This window comes from Ambystoma mexicanum, chromosome 6q (genome assembly GCF_040938575.1).
Source record: "Ambystoma mexicanum isolate Mex_15411 chromosome 6q, UKY_AmexF1_1, whole genome shotgun sequence".
Classification (NCBI taxonomy): Eukaryota; Metazoa; Chordata; class Amphibia; order Caudata; family Ambystomatidae; genus Ambystoma; species Ambystoma mexicanum.
Window position 1 is genome coordinate 600033239 of NC_090937.1, and position 24629 is coordinate 600057867.

At 45.3% G+C, this 24629-nt stretch overlaps 1 protein-coding gene across 2 annotated transcripts in view; it reads left to right on the forward strand.

Moving 5' to 3' along the window:
- LOC138516158 (EF-hand calcium-binding domain-containing protein 14-like) overlaps nucleotides 1-24629 on the forward strand; it is a 483644-nt gene that overhangs the window by 437055 nt on the left and 21960 nt on the right. For both annotated transcript variants that reach the window (XM_069631076.1, XM_069631075.1), the window contains one exon: nucleotides 19094-19270. In XM_069631076.1, coding sequence (XP_069487177.1) covers nucleotides 19094-19270 — 177 coding nt within the window. The remainder of the gene's footprint in view (nucleotides 1-19093; nucleotides 19271-24629) is intronic.

Consider the following 24629-nt stretch of genomic DNA (forward strand, 5'->3'; position numbering starts at 1 on the left):
ATGGCTACCCCCAAACTCAGCTCCAGCACCCACAAAAGGGGAATCATCGGGCCATTCCGACCTCAGCAGACCCGGTAATTCCCCTTGCGCTGGTGCCGGAGCGGTACGTCCCCATTCCAATTTGAGCCCCCATAGGGCTTCATGGGAATGGGGAGGATGGTAGCAGCAGTACCATTCATAATGGTACCGTTGCTACCATCATGTTCTGCTTGCGGGTGCTGGTACAGCCACCTGGTCAGACCAGGTGGCTGCTACGGCAACCGCAAGCAGAAGTCCTAGTATGGCGGTATGGTAGCAACGGTGCCGGTAGCGATACCGGCATCGTTGTTGCCTGACCACCATACTCCTAATGAGGCCCAATGTCATAACCAACTGAAGTTTTTCCTGGAGTGGGATTCAAGCTGATGATGATTTTAGCAAAATAAGTCTATGCTGATTGTTTTAATATTGGTCTATGGGGGCCATTAAAAGTGTGTGGTTCGAGTCACTCAATTAAAATGTTATTGATGAGCCAATATAGATCGGGAACTGTTAGTATCTTGTTTTTATCAGGTCAGAATTAATCAATATATGTAATTTCTTTTATATTCTGTTTTGAATTGCTTGTTTCAGCTTTTTTTCTGTGTTATGCGTATGCAATATATGAATTGTGATGGAAAGAAGAATGGAAAAAAGTTTTTTTTTCTTTATTAGTTTTTTTTTGTTAAAGGTTATTTCATTAACTGTAAAAGTTTTTTTTTTTTTAAGTGCGGTTGCAGACAATGTTTAGAACACTGGCAGGTATTTGTTTAAAATCATGGATCTTGACATTGAAACTGTGAAATGCATGAGCAAGGATGTCCTGCGTGTCCTATGTCAAGAGAGGGGACTTCTCTGTAGAACCAGGATTAGTAAACCTGAGCTGCTGACCAGCCTCCACGCTTGGGTAGAAGCTAAGGGGGCTGGGGAAGAGACCCCAGGGCATGGGCTATGCTCTGTGTACCCAAATGAAGAAGACCTTCCAGAAGGGGTGGTGGAAGATGGTGAGGAAGACAGCATGAGTAGTGTTTCTCACCAACTACCCCTCAGTGAGGCAAGTTTGTTTTTTCAACACTCCAAAGTGTCAGCCAGGTCCGGGGCTAGTGCAGCATCCTGCAGACCCCAGACCTGGGCACATCCTCTAAATGGCCCCATAATTGTAAACGATCTAGGGGCTAGAAAGCTCCTGTTGGAGGAGAGGAGACTAGCGCTGGAGGAACAAAAACAGAGGGACAAGGTTACCTTAGAGCTGTGCACCCGAAGAGAAGAAGGAGGATAACAGATCCACCTCTAGCGAAAACAGCAGCACTGGTTCAAACCAAGGTGCCCTGGAAAAGCCCAGGCACCACATCCCCAAAGATTTAGTACAGGATTATCAAGTTGGGAAGGACATTTTCAATTGTTTTGAAGTGCTCGAGCTGGCTATCCAGCTAAAGGAGGTGGAGGAGGTAATGTGGGGTACAGCCCTGATGAGTCACTGACTGACACAGTGGACTGAGGAAATGCTTCAGTTAACTCCATGCACTGGTCACCTGGCTACCCTCTGAACTCTGACCCAGGCTCCTGCATGCCCAGTTGCCCTCACACTGCCTCCGGGCTCCCCAGCACTTATGGTCTGTATCTGCAACCCTACAGTCCGTTCTCTCTACCCTTATGAGCCACCCGCTGGCTGCACTTATTAAATTACCTGCACCCCCACCCTCAGCACATCACCCCTCCCACATCCCTTCACTTGCGCGATCTGAATGTCACATGGCCTAGTAAGATCGTTGTTTTTGTCCTCCCTCTGTTTCCCCCTCCTTGTCTTGTCACGCCTAGAAACACTTGTGTACAGGCACGTTATAAATGCCATGTCATATCATATCATAACTCCTGAAGAAAGGCCCGTTTATAAGTAGTTGAAGGCAGCCCTTCTCAGGATGTTCTGTAAAACCCCAGAGCAGTATCTCAAGAGTTGCAGTGAGCTCAAGTGGGCAGACTTTTAAAGCGTTCACACACTTGTCATTGAAGTATCTGAGCAGGTTGGTGTCTGGTAGCAAAGTTGACACATTTAATGGGATGAACAATTTGATTATGTGAGAGCAAGTCTTGAAGAATTGTGAGGTCGACCTACACCAGCATCTTGTGGACTTAACTATTACAGAAACTAAGGAGCTTGCCAAAGCTGCAGACAGGTTTGTCAGTACTCGAGTTCAGAAAAAAAGCACAGATGAGCAAACCCAAACCAAATGAGAAATCCCTGGACAAAAAAGGTCACAAGGATGGGAAGGACAAAGGTCCAAACTACTCCGTTTCTCAGTGAGATCCCCAGAATCTGAAAGGGGAAATCCCACAACTTTAATCCAGCCGTTGACCCAAAAAAGATGAGAACAGGCACCCTGACACTGGAATACCTGCGTCTCACAACCCAAAGGTTGTTTCGTTTTTAAGGAGCTGGGCCATAGGCAAATGGATCCTGCTTGCAAAGGCTTACCCAAGCAAGCCATAGTGAATATTGGACTTATGGAGGAGGCCATCATTAGTGTGGGACCCCTAGAGGAGGACTTCCCACTAGGCCAAGGTGTGGCTGAATGTGGACTGGTTGCACTGAGAGGGAACGGTACCGGATCTCCAGTAGAGGTCCCAGTTCCCAACAATACTCAACTATTCTTAGAACAAGTGTATATCAATGGACACAAAACTACCCAGCGCTGTGTAGCGGTGATAGACTCACTCTCTCTCCCATGTCTGTTGGGTAATGATCTTCCCCCGAGATAGTCGTAGCAGTCACCAGATCGAAGGCCAAAGAGGTTGCCAGATTGAAGACTCTCAGAGCCTTAGGGTCTGTAGCGCTTCCAGAGAGCTTGTGTAAAGGACCGGCGTGGCCGGTAGCTCATGGTCCAGTTCCACAGACTGCTAGGTCACCTACTCCTGCTAGAGAGGGGCCAGTGGCCACTGTGGACCCTACTTTGGTAGCAGGGCACTCAGTGACTTCAATATTGCCTGGCGCATGACAGGAACCTGAGGTGGAGGACTAGGTAAGTTCAGACCTGAAGTGCCTGCCCAAGCTGGATGAGTTTACATCAGCTGACTGCCCTAGATCAGACTGACTTCTTTAAAGCCCAGAAAGAGTGACCTACTCTGGTGGGCCTGCAGAAGCAGGTAGTGGAGCAGGCTAATAGTGAGGCCCCTGGAATTGTCTAAGTGTACTAAGAGGATGGACTCCTGTACAGTGTGCCAAAAGACTCTGAGGGTGAGGGCACAAGGAGGTTGGAGATTTACCACTGCCACAGAAAGTTCCTTTTGTAGTTGGCTCACCAGATTCCTTTAGCTGTTAACTTGGGTGTGACTAAGACATAAGACAGGGTTCCGGCCCACTTTTTTTTGCCCCAGTTTGGAATAATTATTATTATTATTATCTTTATTGTTTTGGTTTTTATAAACCTTTACAAAGTTATTCAAGAAAATTCTTTTTACAAAACTTTTAAGCTACACAAATTAAACCAATAAAATCGAATTCATCATACTCATTACAATCCTATAAAACCTAAAATATTTACCTTAAGATAATAATTAATTTTGTTAATACGATCAACCTTTCTTAAAATTAGAAGTCGTTAAAAAAACATATTACATCACATTAAAACACTTAACACTTCATCAAACTTCATGATATCAGAATTCGTAAAATTAATTCACAACTTATAACTTATAATCCTTCAATTCGTAGTACGTATTCCAATAGTTCATGTTACATCACATATTATCCTCAAGAATTCATTAACTCTTATTTTCAATATTGTTGAATTACCATGAAGCATCTCGTACCAAATATTTTCTCGATTTACATTAGATATATCATTAACAAATTTTGAGAAATATTCAATCCTTTGCTTCATCAGACTTGGACAAATCAATAGCAAATGTAATAGTGATTCTTTTGTATCAGGCATATTGCAATGTCTGCAAATTTTATAAGCCATCACGTTTTTGGCACAAATGCTTTGTATCTCATAAGTGTTCAAAACATTAAACCGGAATCTCATTGTTTAATTTCAAAAGGACCTCGATGGATATTTCACTATATATTTCTCTGGTACAGCATACCATTTCCAAAAGGAGTTTAACTGTGTATATGTAGACGAATTTAATATCACCACATTGTTCTCGAGCCAGTCATATGCTTTTATCAGTTCATTTACTTTCCGTGGGTTTACTATTAAGGTCTCATTAGTAAGACCAAGATCCAATAATTTCTTATCGCATAGCTTTTTTAGATCTTTCGTAAAAGCTCCATCTAGGTCCTTTCCCATACTTTGATACAATGTATTTGTTTCACCAAGAAGACACTTGCGCAGTAGCGTTAGTTTTTTGCGAGACATACTATACTTTTCAGAGATGTCAAACCTAGTTCATAGCGAATCATTTCTATAGGAAGGCATTTCGGTAAGTGTCTCAATACCTTACGCCATATACATGCTTCAATATTTTTTAGATATGGTAACAAATCGTTTGAACAAAATTCAAGGCCAAAAGCCAATTTTGGAATTGCTTTTGTGCGATAAAATAGAATACAAGCACTTAGTGTGAATTTCTCATACCTCCTTTCTATTATTGACATATGGTTCACAATGCATAATGCTTTCATTTTGAGTTCCTTCTTCATATAACTAAGTGTATGTTTACTGGTAAATATATAACCCAGGTATTTCAGTATCGGTTGATTTTTTATTTTTATGCCACCACAAAACATTACCAGAGTTTCTTGCTTAAGTGGTTTAGTCCCTGTTTGATAAATCACCGTTTTGTTTGGGTTTATTATCAGTTTTCTTTCCTTTATAAATTCTTCGAAAGAGTTTATCATTCTCTGCAAACCAATTTCTGTTCCATCAAACAAGAGAAAGTCATCTGCGTATGCAACCCATTTTATGATCACATTATTATTAGTCTTCGGGGAGACTAAACCGCTTGTATCCAGAGTTTTACCTACCTGGGATACATATAAATTAAATAGTGTAGCGGCCAGTCTACAACCCTGACGCAGTCCATTATTCGCAGTGATTTGTTCTGATAAGTCTCCTTTATTACTTAAACGTACTTTCAATACAGTACCTGTATATAACATTATTATGAGTTCTAATAGACCTTTATCCATTCCCAGATCATCAAGAGTCTTCCACAATATTTGCCTATCAACCTTAACAAAGGTCATGGAGAGGTCCATTGATGCAATATACAGGGCATGATTACCCTTCGTCTTAGTTTTCTCCTGCAAACTTGTTACTATCAAACCTCCCATATCCGTCCCCATTGCTTGTCTAAATCCTATTTGTCTTGGGTCCAGGATATTATTGAGGTTAATCCATTTATTTATTTCTTCTAGGACTATTGCAGTAAATATTTTTGATTCAACATCAGATAGCATAATTGGTCGATAGTTTAGAGGGCTAAGTCAATTACCTTTTTTGAATATTAGGATTGCATACGACAGTTTCCAAGATAACGGGATAATTTTGTCACTTACGATCTGATAGGTTGGTCCCATAAGTCACTATCATATTTTAAAGTAGTGTATGATAAATTATTTGGGCCAGGGGTGGATGACACTTTTGCCTTTCTAATATACTTCGAGATGTTCTTTGTTGAAATGTCCAACACCCACGGCTGGGTGCTGTTATAATTCATCGTTTCCTTCACATTCGAATAGTTATATAAATTCTTAAAGTATTTCAACCATACATCTCCTGTTATCGGATTCATTGAAAGTTGTACTTGCGTAACTTCAGTGCCGTTGATAAGTGACCAGATTTTATGAGAGCTTTTACCTTCCATAGCAGATATCATTAATTCTCCATCTCTTTGAGCCATATGGGCTCTATGGGAAATAATCCAATTTTTGTGTACCTGTTTACAGTGCTTAGCTTTTTTTATAGTTTCGTCCGAAGTGCACTTTGATTTTTTTATGCTACGCACTTCTTTACGCAGTTGTGACTTTCTTTCCTTTATTTCTTTATCAAACACATGAATACTTTTGCATACTATTTTTTGATCAAATGTTTTCCTTACGTTTGTTCTATCTAACGTTTGTTGTATATAGTCTTTAATTGTTCCACCGGAATAGGTAACCAGTTTCCACTCAAGCGGATAGCTCTGATAATCCTGTAAAAGTAAAGAATTAACCTTTTCTATGTTATGGGGGGTCCATTTCACCCTATTTCCCGCTACATTAATTTCCAAACGTAGATCACATAAATCCGTCATCGACTTTTGTTTATATCAGGGAAAACTTGTAGATATCATCGCATGATCACTTTCCTTAATATCATGAACTTTCAGATTACATCTGTCTTCATTAAAGTAATTGCTGACTATTATATAGTCTAGAATTGAGTTCAAGCCTCTAGATTGCCAAGTAGGAGTGGTGTTTTGCATTGGTTGCATTCCCCAACTTGAGGCAAATTCCAGCTACCTCTATATACTTTATTTGATGCTGAAGTAGAGTTAACTATTAATGATGCTAACACCCATGTAACTTCAGGAATCTCTAAATTGCAGTTGGCGTACAGATCACCAGCTAATAAAAGAGCCCCCATTGGATATAATTCGAACCAGTCCGCTATCCTACGATTCAGCATATCCATCAGACCGATAAGCTGTTCATTCGTGCGTGTCACTGCATTCCGATAAATATTCATTATCATAATGTCTATATCTGTTGGTATTGCTTTTAATTTAAAGGTTCCAATTATCACGCAATCTATTATCAGCTGATGGGTCATCATGATGATATTTACATCCGATCTGTACACCATTAAAAAACCACCACTAGGGTGGCCAGATGAGCCTTTATTTGCTTTCAAATTTATGGCCCCATATCCATCCCACAATAGATTTCCAGTTGCCCATGTCTCTTGTAATAATACAAAGTCATATTTCTCTAGTAAACTCACAAGTTCCTTATTTGTAACCATCTTTGAGTATCCCCTTCTATTCCAAGAGACAATGCTAAAGTTCACGTGCTGGCTAAAGTGGTTTCTTCCCCGATTTTAAATTCTCTATCGATTCTCTAAGTGACATTGCTAGGGACCTCCATTCCTGCATGTCAATCAAGTGAGACCTTGCTTCCACTAATGCCGATCTATCATATTCATTAACAACCCGTGTCTGAGATTCACTTCTTACATTACCTGAAATCACTGGCACATGTGTTCTAGATTCCTGAATTTTAGGAGCTTCATTAAACACCACATCCTGATATTCCAGTACATCAAAGCCTCTCTTCTGTAAGGCTCCTGCTTCCTTTAAAATTAATGCCCTTACCAATGGTGATTTTATAATCAATCTAGCATAATCATGCCAAGTCAGGTGGCACAACGATGGCTGACCTAGTTCCACTACCCATGGTTGGGTGGCCTTTCACGAGAATAGGCATCGACATTGTGGGTCATTTGGATCCCCAAACCAGCTCAGGGAACAGATACTACATCTTGGTGGTGGTATACCATGCTACTATGTCCCCTGAGGCTGTCCCTCTGAGAAGCATCAAAGCCCTGTGGTTTTGAAGGTTCAGACTGGGATATTCTCCCATGTTGGTTCCCAAGGAAGTCCTTTATGACAGGGGAACAAACTTCATATCAGCATATATTAAGGCAATGTGGGAAGGATGTGGAGTCACCTACTGGTTCTCCATAGCCTTCCATCCAGAAACCAGCAAGCTTGTTGCGTGCCTCAACAAGACCCTGAAAGACCTCATAGGTGACTTGGAAGAGCACTTGAGGAGAAAATGGGATATTCTCCTCCCACGCCTACTGTTCGCCTACAGGGAGATGCCACATAACGGAGTAGAGTTTAGCACCTTTTAGCTTCTGTTTGGACACCCTGTAAGAGGTCTCCATAAGAGAGGGAAGGGACGGCAACCGCTTATCCCCAACACGAGATGTGGTGGACTTTGTACTTGGCCTTCGGTCTAGAATGACAAAGTACCTGGAAAAGTCAACAAAGAATCTAAAGGCCAGTCAAGAGATGACAAAGCACTGGCATGACCAAAAGGTCACAGTGACAGTTTATTCTCCAGGCAAGTGCATGTGGATTATGCATCCTGTCAAACCAAGTGCCCTTTAGGACAGGTGTACTGGGCCTTAATTTGTGCTTGAAAAAGTCTGTGGGGTAAATTATGTAATTGACGTGAAAGGTGCTTAACAGATGGGCAGGGTCTTCAGGTCAACCGGCTAAAACCCCATTATAGCCAGGATGAATTGGTCATGGCATAAGTGACTGATGGAGAGACTGAGGGGGGACTGATCCCCTCCCAGACTCCCTGCGCACTGAAGCCACAGATGGGTTGGTTGAAGGTGTCAACCTTGCAACTGGCCTTTCAAAAAAGACTCTTGCTGTTTGCTGGAACAGTTTGCCGGTCTGTTTTCACTGACGGATAAGGTCAGGGATACCATCAAGAAGGAAGTTTCTAAGATGTTGGCCCTAGGAGTGATGGAGCCATACCACAGCCCCTGGGCTAGCCCACTGGCACTGGTCCCTAAAAAGACCAGTGGTGGGAAGAATGAAGTCTGCTTTTTAGGCAGATGAGTTCATTGACAAACTTGGCGCTGCCAAGTGCATGAGTACATTTGACCTCACAGCAGGGTATTGGCAGGTCAGCTTTACAGAGAGAAGAAGAGAGAGGTTGGCATTTTAAACCCCAGAAGGACATTATCAGTTCACTGTTATGCCCTTTAGATTGAAAAATGCCCCGACACTTTTCAGAAGATGGATAACCAGGTTTTGTCTGGCATGGAAAATGTCAGTGTTGCCTATTAGATAACATTGCTGTGTTCAACCACACCTGGGAGGATCACATATCCCACCTGAAACAATGCAGGTCTGGCTATCAAGGCCACAAAGTGTCAGATAGCTCAGGGTACAGTGAATTACCTCGGCCCCCTGGTTGGTGGAGGTAAGAAACAACCTATTGAAGCCAAAGTGTAGGCTGTGAAAGATTGGGACATCCCCACCACACAGACACACGTGAGAGCTTTCCTAGGTCTCACCGGGTATTACCGGTCGTTCATCAAGGATTATGCAACCAGTGCCATACCCCAAATGATGCAACTTTGAAAAAGATGCCAAAAAAGGTAACTTTGACCCCTGCCTGTCAAACCTCCTTTCAGGATTTAAAGGATGGATTGTGCAGTGCCCAGTTCTGAAAGTAATAGACTATGGTCAGGAGTTCATTATCCAGACAGACGACTGTGATTTTGGGATTGATGCAGTTATCACGCAGCTGAACTCTCAAGTGGTAGAACAACCTGTCGCCTCTAATAGCAGGAAATTGACAAAAAGGGAAAAGAATGGGGCCATCATTGAAGCTGAAACCCTCCATCCTTGGGTGTCACTTTGCAATCCAAACAGACCACTGGCCTCAAAGATGGTAAATTGCCATGCAAGGGGAGAACCTTATGCTTTTTGCACTGGGCCATATCCCTACATGGATTAGATATGGTAGGCAGGAGTCAGTCAAAAGCATATCCCTCGTCTGGCTCTGCACTATGCTGGTTGCAGAGAGGCACCTGCTGCCGTGGCAGCACCACATTACCCGGACCGACATGGATGTTTCGTCTCCTGATCACTGGATTGTCAGTCAATATAGCCTGGGTAAGGAGCCCCAAGCTACATGCACAAGCCTTTTTTATGCCCGTCATTCTTTGTAAATCTACTTCCTGCCCTGATATATGCCATTCTTGCCACATGCGCAGTGAATCCCTAAACGTATATTCTATTTTTTTGCCAATGTGACAGTGTCACTTTTTCCTGCCCCTTTCACTCTCATTCCAAGGAAGTGCTGTGTGCCCGACATGCAGCCCTCTCAAAATTCAAGTGCATGTTTGGTAAGACTTTCTACCCAATCTACTGACCACAATTATTTTCAGTGATGAAAAATAATATTTTGCAAAAGTGGACGAAAGTAAAGACAATGATCAGGCAGGTAAAATTCACTGATTGAAAAGAAATCATAACTCAAAGAGAGTGGCCTGGGAAAGGCAGTGGCGTACATGGGGAAAGTAGAGAAACCGGTTGGACTGCAGTCATGGATTCTCTGGCACATGCGCAGCACAGTGACGCTACTCTCTGGAGACAGAGCCCTAACTACGTGCTGCAGAGGGCAAGCTAGCAATGGGACCGAAACTTAATACCAGCCTTGAGGATTGCAAATGGGGAGGGATGCGGCACTGTGTGCCTCTGTGTAGCCCGGGTTGGCAACAATACACAACACAACCTCAGCCTTTGCATATTTTCTGAGTGCCTGAATAACAGGTTTCAGATAACGCCAGATGCTGGCACTCAGAGGTTATCATAATGCAACGTTTGGCTTGTCACGCCCCCACAAGACCGGTTTTAGGACCCCAATAAAGAGACAGAATAAGCCCTATAATCCATGGTGGACAACTAAAAATAAATACATAAATACATACGGGCGAGGCAGGCAGAAAGCCACACAATAGGGTGAATACTGTAGCATCTTCCTGTTGCTCCTCCTGGGGTCCAGCGATTTTCTGTATTTGGTCCAAAATTGAGGAACTCCTTGCCTTAGCATCTACGCAGTATGTCAAATCTAACCTGACTCCGAAAATCCCTTAAACCATTCCTGTTTAAGTAAATGTATACCTTTTCTAGTTAAAGGTTTCCCTGTGATTATTAGCGCGTTATAAATCCCTCAAACACTCAAACTAATGAATCACCACAGGGCAGCTGACAAGTCACAAACAATGAGGAAAAAATAACTGCCTGCCCCTGCAAACCCCTAATTGCACAACTGCAAACAAATCCCTCCATCAAAGCCACATTTTAAATGTTAAGAATGACTCAATATGCTGAAAGAGAGCGAGGGGGACGGGGGGTGAGTGGATTGAAGGTGACGACGGAAATACAGAAAGAAAATGGAGGAGGCACCCCGATAACCGGGGCAGGGGCCTTCCTCCTTCCGCTCTCTCGTCCCCCCACCCACCCTCGGGGGCAGGGGAGAGGGCGGCAAGAGCCCAAAAGAGCGCCAAGCGCAACAGTAATCCCGCGAAGGGCAACAATGGAAAGGGGAGGAGCAAGGGCTTCATATGCAGCGGGCGCTCGGCACAGGAGCACTTGCAGATCTTCCAGCAGCCGGACGCCCGTCAACCAGGAGAGGATTTCGTTTTATCACGATGGGTTTGTTACTGATTTCGGGCCTCCTTTTCACGTTACTGATGTGGGGCCTCCGTGTCACCTTAATGATTGAGGGCTCCGTTTAACTTTTCGGGTCGCTGCACTAGCGGTGAATTGTTTCGAGGTACGGTTGTAGTTTTGTAATATTATGGCGCTACACATGCCCTGTTTATTGGATTGTTCGGGGGGCACGCAATGCGTTTCCTCAAGGGGAAAGTCTCCCGTGTTCAGTGTTGGTTTTCTGCATTATATGACATTGGCCCTCATTACGACCCTGGCGGAGAACCATGGTGCTATTTGCACCATGGTCCATGGCGCTAAGCTGCCAACTCCGCCATGGTGGTTGGCGGACTTACCGCCCCATTCCGACCTTGGCGGGGCGGTAAGTCCCCAATCCCCATTTACCCTTCCCCATTCCCATTTTTGCCCCATAGGGTATAATGGGAGTGGGGAAGGCGTTAATTACGCCACCGTAAATTACGGTGGCGTAATTAACAACAAGTCCCGTAGCGCCATGGATTTTTCCGCCTGCAAAAAGCAGGCGTAAAAATCACCATGGCGCTACGGGAACTCGTACTCAGGCGGAAAGGGGCGCCATGGTTTACGCCGGCGTAAACCCCTTTCCGCCAGGGTCGTAATGAGGGCCATTATGTGGTCGCCCTGTGCCCTCATTCCGGCCCTCGGGCATTGCTGATTGTGGTATCTATGCGCAGTATATCATTACAGTATCTAAAAATGTGGCCGTTGTGTGGTGTTTGTTCGGTACGGCCGCCACACCGATTTGGGGCATTTCTTGTCTGCCACAGTTCATCCTAATGAAAAGGAATCGTTGGGTGGTGATATTTATATATCTGGCGTACCCCAGGAACCACATGGTACTCCGTTGTCCGTATAACCAAGGGTCGGCCCATGCATCCACTCGGAAGAGCGCATTGTTGTTTGCCAAAGCGCACCTCGGATGCAGATTTAATTTTCATAAAGTGTTTTCATTGCATGGTGGGATGCGAGCTTCATAGAGGTATACTTCAGCAATTAAGCGATTGGGCGATTCATAACCCCCACGCCGCATGTTACCAGTATGTCAGTATTTTCTTGCCCAACCGCATTGGAAATGTAATGGTACAAGAGGACCGCAGCGAGGCATTTTGTTCACTTGACCATGTTCGCAATCTTATGAACTGCATTGGTGTTCTATTTTAGCGGCAAAGCTGTTTCACTTGACCAGACTGTGTTTTGGTGCACAATGGCCCCGTGCTGCACTGTTGTTTTCGAGGTTGGAGCACGTGTAGTGCAGTGTTGTAATGGAGGCTCGGTGTGAAGCATGGGCTTTTTTGTTTACGGGTTGCTGGGACAAAACGGCATGAGTGCTGAGCGTGTCTTTACCCTAAGAGCTGGGAGGCCATACAATGTGCATAATGGGCTGTAATTTCGGACTGATTGCCGGAATTTATATGGACACTCTTAAATGTCTGCACGGAATGTAATTCATGCAATTTATTCACACAGTTGTTCGTGGCCGCGCCTCCGTGTACTAACGCGAGCACTCCAGGTGAATGTGATCAATGCCTTACATGCTGTATCTGTGCATTCATCAGGTTTTGAAATTGGTAATGTCGAAAGTGGGTAGCACGTATGGTCTTGGAATTCAAAATTTGAACCATTATAGGATGCAATAGGCAAAGAGATTACAGATGGTTTCATGTACCTCTTTCTCGATGCTGGAGATGGGATCCGCAGGTTGGTGCATGGTCTCTGCCCGCATAACACAGCCTGTTTAAGGCGACGGTTTGTGTTGATTTCAGCTACTATGTGACATGATTGTGTGGGGGGTTGCTGGTAGAATGAGTTTGCCGGCATTTTATTACACATGGCAACATCAAGGAGGGAGAAAGGGCGGCATGTTTTTGTTTTGTCGCTCAGAACACAGTACCGCATGTCGCTTAATAATTTAAGAAAAGTACAAATTACTTTGAATTGGTGCAGTGTTTTCCGGCATACCAGATGCCGAGTGTTCAAATGGAGCGTTAATTTCTGCTCATACTTGCTTTACAAATAGCGAGAATTCAATGTGAACCTCGATTCGGCGCGAAAAAGTAACAGATCGGCCGTTTTGAACCTGCAATTTTCCAATGGGGCTGTTGATGGCCGAAGTCCCCTTTTGTTGTTGATGCGTAATTTAAACAAGTGGACATTCGGAATTATGAGTAAATTGGTTCATGGCCTCGGCGCCGCACGTTCCCTTTATGGTTCATGGGAGCGAAGGTAAACCCATATGGGCATTCAGAGGAACAAGCAGGTTTGTTCACGGCGCCACACCTGTCGGTGCATAATTTGAGGCGTTGTTCCAGAACAGGTGTATTTAATTTGAATTCTACGCCCAACTGTTCATGGCCCTGTGGCGCAGTAATTGAGGTAATGCTGTGGGATTAAGTGATTTAAGGAATGATGAATCAAGGGGCGCATGTATGCTTGCGCCATGAATTGAACTCCATAATGGCCGCAGTTTTTAACCAGCGGATATGTGCAAGGAGAAGCCCATGTCCCTTAGGGCAACAGGGCAGCATATGGTGCTTGAGAAATAAACATGGAGGCCGTGATTGCATAAGGAAGGACAACCCCTAAGGTTGGTGTGGCAATGTTGTGCCTTTACAAGTGAGGTCTAAGTACGGCCGCAGCTTTAAAGAACTGCTGCAATACTGGCGGGCGGAAATGAAAGGGGGTCAGTGGCCGTGTTTAGGAGTTTGCGTTTAATGTTTCGAGCCCATTTTGGTGCATTATGGGAATTGTAGTTGGGCACAGGATTGATATCAGATTGGCTTTTTATTCTGTAGATTCAATTTATGCCAGACGCAGTCATGCCCCTGGCCGGAGTTTAGTTCCCCGTATACCTGCAAGACTATAAGTCCCAGAATGCGTTTAGGCATTTGTCACGTGCATTTCTAAATAATGCGGCTTTCATGTAGCTGCTACGCATTGGTTAAGGTGCTCTCCATTGTTAAAAAAGGGTTTGGAAATGGAAAAATGGCGGCTTTACAGTGAAGACATTTTCTTTCATTACACATGCATGGGATTGGTTTTTCCAAAAAACGAAAGTAATCAGAGTTGGTTTCCAGTAACGTCCACACGAATAATAGGGAACACTTTCTAAGAATAGGGATTTTCTGACCATTGATGTTAGTAGGTGCAAGCATGGTGTAAGTGCATGGCCATGGGATATGGTTTCCTGTGGTATTACTGTACATTGATGGTAACAGGTGTAAGTGCATGGCCATGGAATATTGTTTTCTGGGGTATCCACTAGCCATCGATGGTAGCAGGTGCAAGAAGGGTGCATGGCCATGGAATTGTGCCAGGCGTGTCCCTTAGGCTTATACACAGCCCAAAACTGTTGGGTTTGAGAGATGGGTGCGTGCATATCTCCTGGGTTGATCGCCTTGCCTTGGGGCAGGGGGGCATGTGCCCAAGGCATTTGGGGGGACAGCCCCGGGTAGTGTTGCATGGGGGGGCACTGCTGTGCGTAGTGAGTCACTGGTCCCTCCTGCGGGAGGTGAATAGTTAAGTACATTTGCCATAGCACAGCATCGTGCGGAACTCGCGTGTCTGGACTTTTATGCAACATCCAAGAAAAATGTTAGGATGCATCTGGACCGAGTAATGGTTTCTTAAAGTGGGTTTCTACGTCTTTAGGACAGGATAGCGTGCCACAGGACTTAGCATTCTTTTAAGAGGCACAATTACTGAAAGATTAGCGGAAACATTGCTGGTGGATAATATAATTATGGCTAATAGTATAGGTTGTATGGATACAAATAAGCCCCACTTCTGGATAACGAGACTACAAATACCAGAATGCAATTCGGCAGAAGGCGGTAGCATGGCCTGAAATTGTTTAGATATTGAGGAATGTTGATGGATAATATGCTGGTTGGTTTTCAGGAGCCATTAGAAAGAGTTTTCCAGGAGCCATTACTTGGGGGAGATGATCCATACGGACAGGTAGCGATTGCACCGACCAAGATTTCCCGGAAATGGCAGGGTGGTTAATTATTCACTCAGCTGGCGAATGAATTTATGTATGGGGGAAGGTACCTATCCACAAGGCAATGCTTTTGGGACACAACCTACAAGTCCAAAAAGGTGTCCACAGTATGCCTCATGTCTGCATTGGGTGGATAACAAATTGTTTTCTGTTCAAATACAGGCAGGGGTGTCTGGTGTGGCAACGTGGGCTCCGCTTCCTCGAACAAATGGCGTTCTCTCAGCCCAAAAACACCTGCAAGTGCAGGGGGTAGCAGGCACGGAGGGTTGAGAGAGTCATGTCTATGAAGGAGATGGTTGGACAAGGCAAGGAACAGAGTCGGACCAGCACCCCTTGGGAGCCTAAAACAGCAGGGGCGTCTGGTGGTGGCAACGAGGGCTCCGCTTCCTCGAAAAAATGGCGCTCTCTCAGCCCAAAAACACCTGCAGGGGCAGGGTGGTATCAGGCACGGAGGGTTCAGAGAGTTGTGTCTACGAAGGAGACGGTTGGGCAAGGAACGGAGTCGGACCGGTGCCTCTTGGGAGCCTAAAACGGCAGGGGCGTCTGGTGGGGGCAGCGAGGGCTCAGCTTCCTCGAGCAAATTGCGCTCTCTCAGTCCAAAACACCTGCAGGGGCAGGTGGGTATCAGGCATGGAGGGTTGAGAGAGTGGTGTCTATGAAGGAGATGGTTGGACTATGCAAGAAACGGAGTCCGGCCAGCGCCCTAGGGAGCCTAAAACGGCAGGGGCGTCTGGTGGTGGCAACGAGGGCTCTGCTTCTTCGAACAAATGGCGCTCTCTCAGCCCAGAAACACCTGCAGGGGCAGGCGGATAGCAGGCACGGAGGGTTGAGAGAGTTGGGGCTACCAAGCGGTGGTCGAACCGGGAGCCGGTTGTGCGAGAGCAGGTCAAGGTATGACGGAAAGATGGAGGGGGCTGAAGTATCCCTAGATCAGGCACAACCGGCAAAGGTGAAATCCCTGGTCAAAGGAGGATATACGGAGTTGCACTGGGCAGCAAGGTGTACTCAGAACTGCTAGAACTACAAAATAGGAAAAGGGGGAGCCACGGTGGGCGGTAACCCACCTTTGGCGTGGCGGTGTTGTGGCGACCAATGAGAAGAGAAAGACTCCGAATGAGCCATTGCTAAACCGGAAGGGGCTTCGCCCAGTCTGGACAGCGCCTCATGGGAGCCTAAACGGCGGGGGTGTCTGGCGGTAGCAATTGGGGCTCAGCTTCCCTCCAACAAACGGCACTCCCCCAGTCCGCAAATACCTGCAGGGGCAGGCGGTTCTCAGACTCAAAGGTCTTGGGGGAGTTGGGCCTGCAATGGACATGGATAAAAAGGGGGAAGCAGGACAAGGAGCAGTCGCTACATCTTTGGAACTATTTTCAAGATCTGTTTGCTGTGGTTGTATATATGTGAAAATAAATCTGCGGCCTTGTTACGCCAAACCAAAAGAAAATGTCTCATTCAGCACCTTACTAGAGGGGAAAGGAAAGGGGCTGGCAAGAATGAGGAATGGGTGATACACATGGCCTAACTAATGGACAAATGCCCAGGTTATGAAGGTGACGACGGAAATACAGAAAGAAAATGGAGGAGGCACCCCGATAACCGGGGCAGGGGCCTTCCTCCCTCCGCTCTCTCGTCCCCCCTACCCCCCTCGGGGGCAGGGGAGAGGGCGGTAAGAGTCCAAAAGAGCGCCAAGCGCAACAGTAAGCCCGCGAAGGGCAACAATGGAAAGGGGAGGAGCAAGGGCTTCATATGCAGCGGGCGCTCGGCACAGGAGCTCTTGCAGCTCTTCCAGCAGCCGGGCGCCCGTCAACCAGGAGAGGATTTCATTTTCCCACCCACCCACCCTACAGCTACGGCAGAGCCTGGACGTCGTTGTCGCAGGACGACAGTGCGGTGTTGTGGCGACCAATGAGAAGAGAAAGACTCCGAATGAGCCATTGCTAAACCGGAAGGGGCTTCGCCCAGTCTGGACAGCGCCTCCTGGGAGCCTAAACGGCGGGGGTGTCTGGTGGTAGCAATTGGGGCTCAGCTTCCCTCCAACAAACGGCGCTCCCCCAGTCCGCAAATACCTGCAGGGGCAGGCGGTTCTCAGACTCAAAGGTCTTGGGGGAGTTGGGCCTGCAATGGACATGGATAAAAAGGGGGAAGCAGGACAAGGAGCAGTCGCTACATCTTTGGAACTATTTTCAAGATCTGTTTTCTGTGATTGTATATATGTGAAAATAAATCTGCGGCCTTGTTACGCCAAACCAAAAGAAAATGTCTCATTCAGCACCTTACTAGAGGGGAAACGAAAGGGGCTGGCAAAAATGAGAATTGGGTGATACACATGGCCTAACTAATGGACAAATGCCCAGGTTATGGGAAAATGCATCCTATTGGCATTTATGAAGCTGACCCTTGTGTTCTGTAGCTGCTTACAGTGAAACCTACCTTTAAAGCAGTGGGCCTATCAGGTAAGGGAGATGACAGCTATCTGGCAATGCCCTGCCCGTAAGGAAGGACATGTAACATGACTGGCAAGAAGGGGCACAAGTGGAATGTGCAGTGTCACATAGCAGCAAAAAGCAAGTGCCCGGAACAGCAGATCTTTGGCCACAAGAATCACCTGTAATCCTGTTCTCTTTAACTTCGACATCCGTTCTGGGCAGCGTTCGTTCTCCGGGTCTGCATACCAATAGGAAAACAGGCGGTTGCAGAGGGTAGAGTGTACTGTGGCTGCCAGGATCCCACCTTACACAGCCTTGGAAGGCACCATTGCTGTGCACACAGCGACCTTATTCCCATGGTGGACCCTGGTGGGAAAAGTGAGCTGCTCCGATCCCCTCAAACCACATTGGAAAGCAATCGAAGTCTGTCAGCCTCAGACCATTGCAACCAATGTCTGATCATTACGGGCCTAATTCATGCAACTTTTAGCGCGATGCAAAGAGTACTTTTGCAGCGCAAAGCGACTTTCCTCTGCAAAAATACACTTTGCACCTCTTTGTTAATCTGGGCCGGTCAACGTGTTTGTTGGCAGTGATTTTGCACCGTGCAAAAAAATCCATGAATTAGGCCCGAAGTCTCTGCCATCAGACGTGCATCACTTTTATGGGACACAGGCAAGGACCAAAGCAGGGGATGCTCTGCACACAGGTCATAATTGCACAGATGTGCTATCTGGTAACCAGAGGTCAAAGTGGGCGGGAACTAAAGGGTACGACGTTCCCTTACTTTCCTAGGCAATCCTTCATTGTTTCCTTACTTTATGTGACTGAGAATACCGTTCCAGGACAGCAACTTAAAAAAAAAAAATACTTTTGTTTTTAACTTCACCCCTATGCAGCGGACTCAAACCTGAGCCCTGAGGATACGAAACCAGTGAGCCAGCGCACAGAGCTATCAAAAGATGCTGGTTTTGGGGTTATTTATTTCAATAGACAGTTTGATAAACCGGCTATAAACCCCATTCAAAGGCAGCCAAAAAGCACAGGGGTATTGACAGTGAGTATGGGGTAGTGGCCTGGAAAGGGGGCGGGGCAGAGGGAACATCAATCCACTACTTTTTGTTTTTACACTTGGACCACTGCTGGAACCTTTGTATAGCAGAGGGGCCAAATGATCCGAGGTTGTGGTGGGCCATACACACATGTTTTACCAGATTTTATGACTTGATATTTTACTGTATAATGCGTTAGTAGATATATTTCTGGAGAAAGCCTAGTGACTGGCTAACTGAACTTTTATATCACATGAATTGCTCCATGTAGATGAACATTAATCTTCCAGGTTTTCCAGACATCTAACATTTGGGTTAATTTCTTGCTTTGAGGTTTGTGTACAAAATAACGGTAGAGTGAATGACATATTCTATTTCAACTGCGTTAGACTTCCAGGTCTTTTTTTACGGTGCTGACAAAGATGCCAGTGGCTATTTGACCTACGCGGAGCTACTGAAGGTCCTTGGAGAAGATGCTCCGAAAGAGGCGGAGCTGCGGGAGTTCGACAAGGACGGCAACGAGATGTATACTTACCTCGAGCTGATGAAAGCCTTCACGCTGACAGGTACGTCGTAAGTCGTAAGTGCCATGCTTACTGCAGCTTTAATACGATCCACCACTGCCGCCCTGAGGCTGTCACTAACGCGTTGTGCATCTTGTGCGCTCTATATGGTTTTCATTCGGAATAATACCATGACTGCGCCCCCAGAACTGCGACTGCCGAAAATGACGACTTTTATATATGTGGTAGGGAGGTCTGCTATATAATACAAGTAGGAGGGATGCAGGCGTCTCCCACCGCCTATATATGTGGTGTAAAAGGGGTCAAAATAAAAAGAAAGTTGGCATTTGCGAGGTCACAGTAATTGGGATCGCAGTAATGACATAGATTCTTTTAATTCTACAAGTCTGCCTATTAAATGAGTCAAATGAAGAAAATCTGTTGTGTACGTAACTATTTGTATTACTGTTTCTACATAAAGTATAAGGTGCTGGAGAGCCTATTTCGTTATATACATATACAAAATGTTGCAGGACCAAATACTTTCTGAACATTTTCTAGCCCTCTCCCTCGACTTCCTTCCTTCCCTTCTTTTCGAAATTAAATCTATAAAGCTCCCTTCACTAGCGCAGAAAGCCTTCTCTTAGGTTTGTGTTGATCTCTGCTAGACAATACCATCTGGAGCCATGTTCTTATATCTAACCCAGGTCAATTATTAATGCTAGTTGTGTTCTTTTAGCGGTTCCTGTGTCTTTAAATGAATTGCCCAGAAGCGTTATTGGTCGTCAGAGTGTTCTGTGGTCTGGGAACTTGTAGTTAATCTCTGGTTGCTACTGGGCCACAAATGCACAGTGATTGTCCTGTATTGAAATGATTGTCTGTTTGATGGCGGGAGATTCCCGTGCCCTCATTTGCCGCATAGCTTTTGAAGGCTCTGTGATTTTCCAGTCCGCTGCCAAAGTGTGGGGTTGATGCCGCAGTGCTTCCGCAACAGTCACCAACGCAGTCTTGTCATGCCTTTCATGGAGTTGTCTGGCAAATCCAAGACAACATTCTCAATATTTCTCGACGTCAGATGTCTCCAAATAGCTGTGATGGCACTGAGAACCTCTTTTTCAAGAAAGTCAGTTTGAGGCAAGGAGACACATATCATACCTGTTATGGTAAATTGCTTTGAGTTTAGTGTATATTTGCGGAGAGTTTGCTTGGGGTATAGTATCGTTTTCAATGGACATCATTGCCAGTTCAGCGGTGCAGCGGTGCAGCCAAAAATGGTGGTAACTGCTGCATTACTGCCACATTAGTGCACCATCAAACTACAGGTTTGGAGGTAAGGTGGAGGAAAAACCTCCATCAGAAGGCTGGACGTAAATTCCCTGCTTTACTGCCAAAAAATGGCAAAATCGGTGGAATTACCAGCGGCAATTCCATTGAAATCCCCATGGAGTCCTGTGGATTCCAATAAATGGGGACTAACACCACCTACCACCACTTGTAATCCAGTGGTAATTCCACCGGACCATGTGGCGGTAAGGGTAAATCCATTTGGTGGTATTTCATTAGATTTACCACCAAAATACCACCAAACTCGTAATAAGGCCCACATTACTTTTTGTCTACAGAGGGTGTACTTTTTAAAATGTTGTCCAGAGTTTTTACCTTGTTCCCATTCAGTTTGATATGACAAGTCCTATAGATAAGCAGCATACCAGAAACTATTACTCTCTAAAAATAAGCAAATGATCCCAACAAAAAAAATATAGGGTGTAAAAATATTCCCAGTGAAAAACAGAAAACTATAGACATACAGGATAATGACCACTGCATCTCTCCATACCACTTCACAGATATGTGCATCAGTGGTACCAACGCAGCAGCACTGAAAGGAGTTCTTATATAATTACGGTCTTATCTAAATAGCGACAAGGAGGTGAAACTACATCATTTAATTTGCACGAATGACTAGGTGTTAAGAAGGTGTCTGATTACATTTCAGATATATATTTTCTCACCTAAAAATACTGCCATTGGGAATAACCTTTCTATACCCTACAAGAATGATTGTACTCCCAACTTCAAAAAAGGGGGACTAAAATACTCCCACCCTAACATCTTATCGGGAGCCCTAGGAATTGACCAAACTGTTTTAAAAAAATATATTTTTGCACATAGTCACCGGAAAACAGTTCTTAAAGCAAAACTTTCTATGCGAAAAGACCTCATTTTAAAGCTGACAAGTGAAAAAGACCGATTTACAATGATCGATTTTCTATTGAACATAAAACCAGCATTGTAAAGGTCTTTTTCTCCTGAGAGCTTTAACATTTGTTTTTTGTTGTGTTTTATGTTCAGGGGGTTTCACCCGCAAGCCCCCTGATGCCCCCCCCTGCACCTCTTTCCCCTTCCCCTCACCCCCACCATTTCCCACAGGATTTCCTTTAAATCTGGTGTTTTGCCACCTGAACCCCATCTCTCAGTGCCCAGCCACTCTCTCCCCACCCAAGACTCCCCCACCTGAGACTCCCCTAAACCAAAACACAGCCAGACACACAATACAAACACAACACACACACCAACACACACTCACCTGTTCTCCTCGTCCTGCGCTTCGGGGTTCCCGCAGAGCATGTCAGCCCCTGCGCGCACTAGTGTGCAGCAGGTGTGTGACAGTTCGATTTAGAAAGACCGCCCCCTGCAGTCATTGAGCGGTCTTTCTAAATCACATTTTTTTCCATTTGAAAAAAAAAAGGTCATTTGACCTTGAACGAACAACACATCAGGATAGTGCAAAAGGCAGCACCAGAGGGTCCTGGTGGTTCTAATAGGCAGATCAGTTCTTGAAACATGTCTCCAAGCAATGAAACAGTGAAACACACTGAGCTCCTGGGTGACTTGGCACTGATGGTTTTTTGAGTCCCAATCCAGAGACTCAAGGACAAGATAAGTCAATTTTTGGGCTCCCAAACACGGCCGAGGCTGGCACACAACTGCAGCGGTCCTTCAAGAAGGTGATGTCCTGGGTACCACTGTGGCTGGCATAGTGGCAGATCCAGTTCCAGCAGCAGATTCACCCCCAATGGTCCCTGGGGATGGTTAGGGGACAGAGCTCGCCTCTTCCTTTGAACACCTGCATTTGCCTAACAACTGGAGGACTCTGGAAAGGACTACACTCCCATCAGGGTCCAAATAAAATCTTCTTCAAGGGTTGGAGTCCAAAAGATGATTCCCAAATGATATAAAGAAGTGGTGGAAGTCCCATCAGGGTCCAAATAAAATCTTCTTCAAGGGTTGGAGTCCAAAAGATGATTCCCAAATGATATAAAGAAGTGGTGGAAGATCCCGTATTTTAGAAGAAAAAGACCACAGGTGATTGGACTAAGGCTAGACTGCTTGAAATAAGTGGACTTTGCCCTTCAGGCATTACACCCAAAGTTTTACTCTAGAGGAAGTGGAGGGGGCAGGTAGGAGAGAGAGAGGCAGGGAGAAACAAGATGGTTGAAGTCTTCCTCCACTGTACAGTGATCTCCTGTCTACACTAACCCCACCCCCTCCCTACCCTTCTCACTAGGATCAAAGGCCTTTGTAAATGCAGCACCCTAGTGTGAGGCTACTCCCTTTCGATGGGTGTGGTCCTTTGATTGCTGGGCCAGGACAGTTGCCGGTTGAGCAGCTGTTTCTGGAGGAGGACATTACCTACCCTCACAAAGAGAACAAAAAGCAGACATGGCCATTCAGGTTCCTGTCCTATCATTTGACAGGCTCAGCCGCACTGGCCAGAAAATACATCACCTTCCACAGATAAGCTCATTCGCAGGAGCTGAGACTTATGCGATATCAAATTGGACTTGGCTGCAATGAGGATAAATAGTGCCACCCACCTTGCATTAACCTAGGCACATTTTAGCTTTAGAGTTTACCCTGCCACAAGCATGGGCCACTTATGATCTTCATAATTTTGGGTTGAATATTTTAAATTCAGCCCCGCTGCAGAGACGTGGCTGTCACTGCAGCTGGCAAATAGCAGCTGTAACTTCTGAACCTGCTCTGTGCCATTGGTAGAGTAGGTGCTGCAAATCAAGATACTGAAGCAGCAGGACACAGATACACACTATGCCTAATCATGGAATTTATGAAAGTGGAATCTGATCAGCCTATTACCCTTTCAGAGATGGAATTACCTACATTATTTTATTGTTTAATAAAAAAATAAAAAGCAAGGGTTTCCAAAACCTTACCAGATGGCAGTTATCACAGTAGGCATTCCATTATCAGCTTTGTCTCATGTCTGCTGAGTTAGGTATTCCCCTATCATCCACTTGCCATATTGGTTATGCATTCCCCTATCATCCACTCCTCGTTTGCGCTGGGTTAGGTATTGCCTATCATTCACTCCTTGTGTCTGCTGTATTAGGTATTTCCCTATCATCCACACCTCATGTCTGCTGGGTTAGGCATTCCCTTATCATTCACTCCTAATGTCTGCTGGATTAGCCATTCCCCAGTCTTCCACTAGTTATGCCTGGCGTGCTAGGTATTTCCTTCTCATCCACTCCTCATATCTGCTGAGTTTGGCATTCCTCCATCTTGTACTCCTCATGTATCCTGTGTACGGATTTTATTATCAGCCACTCCTCATGTCTGCTGGGTAAGACATTCCCCTATCATCCACTCCTTATGTCTGCTGAGTCAGGTCTTCCACTATCACCCACTCCACATGTCTGCTAGTTTAGGCATTCTTTCATGTATGCAGGGTTAGGCATTCCCTATCATCCACTCCTCGTGTGTGCTGTGTAGGCATTTCATAATCAGCCACTCCTCATGTCTGATGTGTTATGCATGTCCATATCATCCACCCATCTTGTCTGATGGGTTAGGCATTTCCCTCTCTTCCCCTCCTAATGTCTGCTGGGTTATGAATTCCTTTATCATCCACTCCTTATGTCTGCTGAGTTAGGTCTTCTGCTATAACCCGCTCCTCATGTCTGCTAGGTTAAGCATTCTACCATGTCTTCAGGGTTAGGCATTCCCTATCATCCACTCCTCATGTGTGCTGTGTAGACATTTCATTTTCAGCCACTCCTGATGTCTGCTGGGTTAGGCATTCCCTATCATCCACTCCTCATGTCTTCTGTGTAGGAATTTCATTATCAACCACTCCTCATGTCTGCTGAGTTAGGCATTCCCCTATCATCCATTCATCATGTCCGATTGGTTAGTCATTCCCTATCATTCACTCGTCATGTCTGCTGGGTTAGGCATTCCTTTAACATCCACTCCTAATGTCTGCTGGATTAGCCATTCCCCAGTTTTCCACTAATTATGTCTGGTGTGTTAGGTATTTCCTTCTCATCCACTCCTCATATCAGCTTTGTTAAGCATTCTTCTATCATCCACTCCTTATGTATGCTCAGTTAGGTCTTCC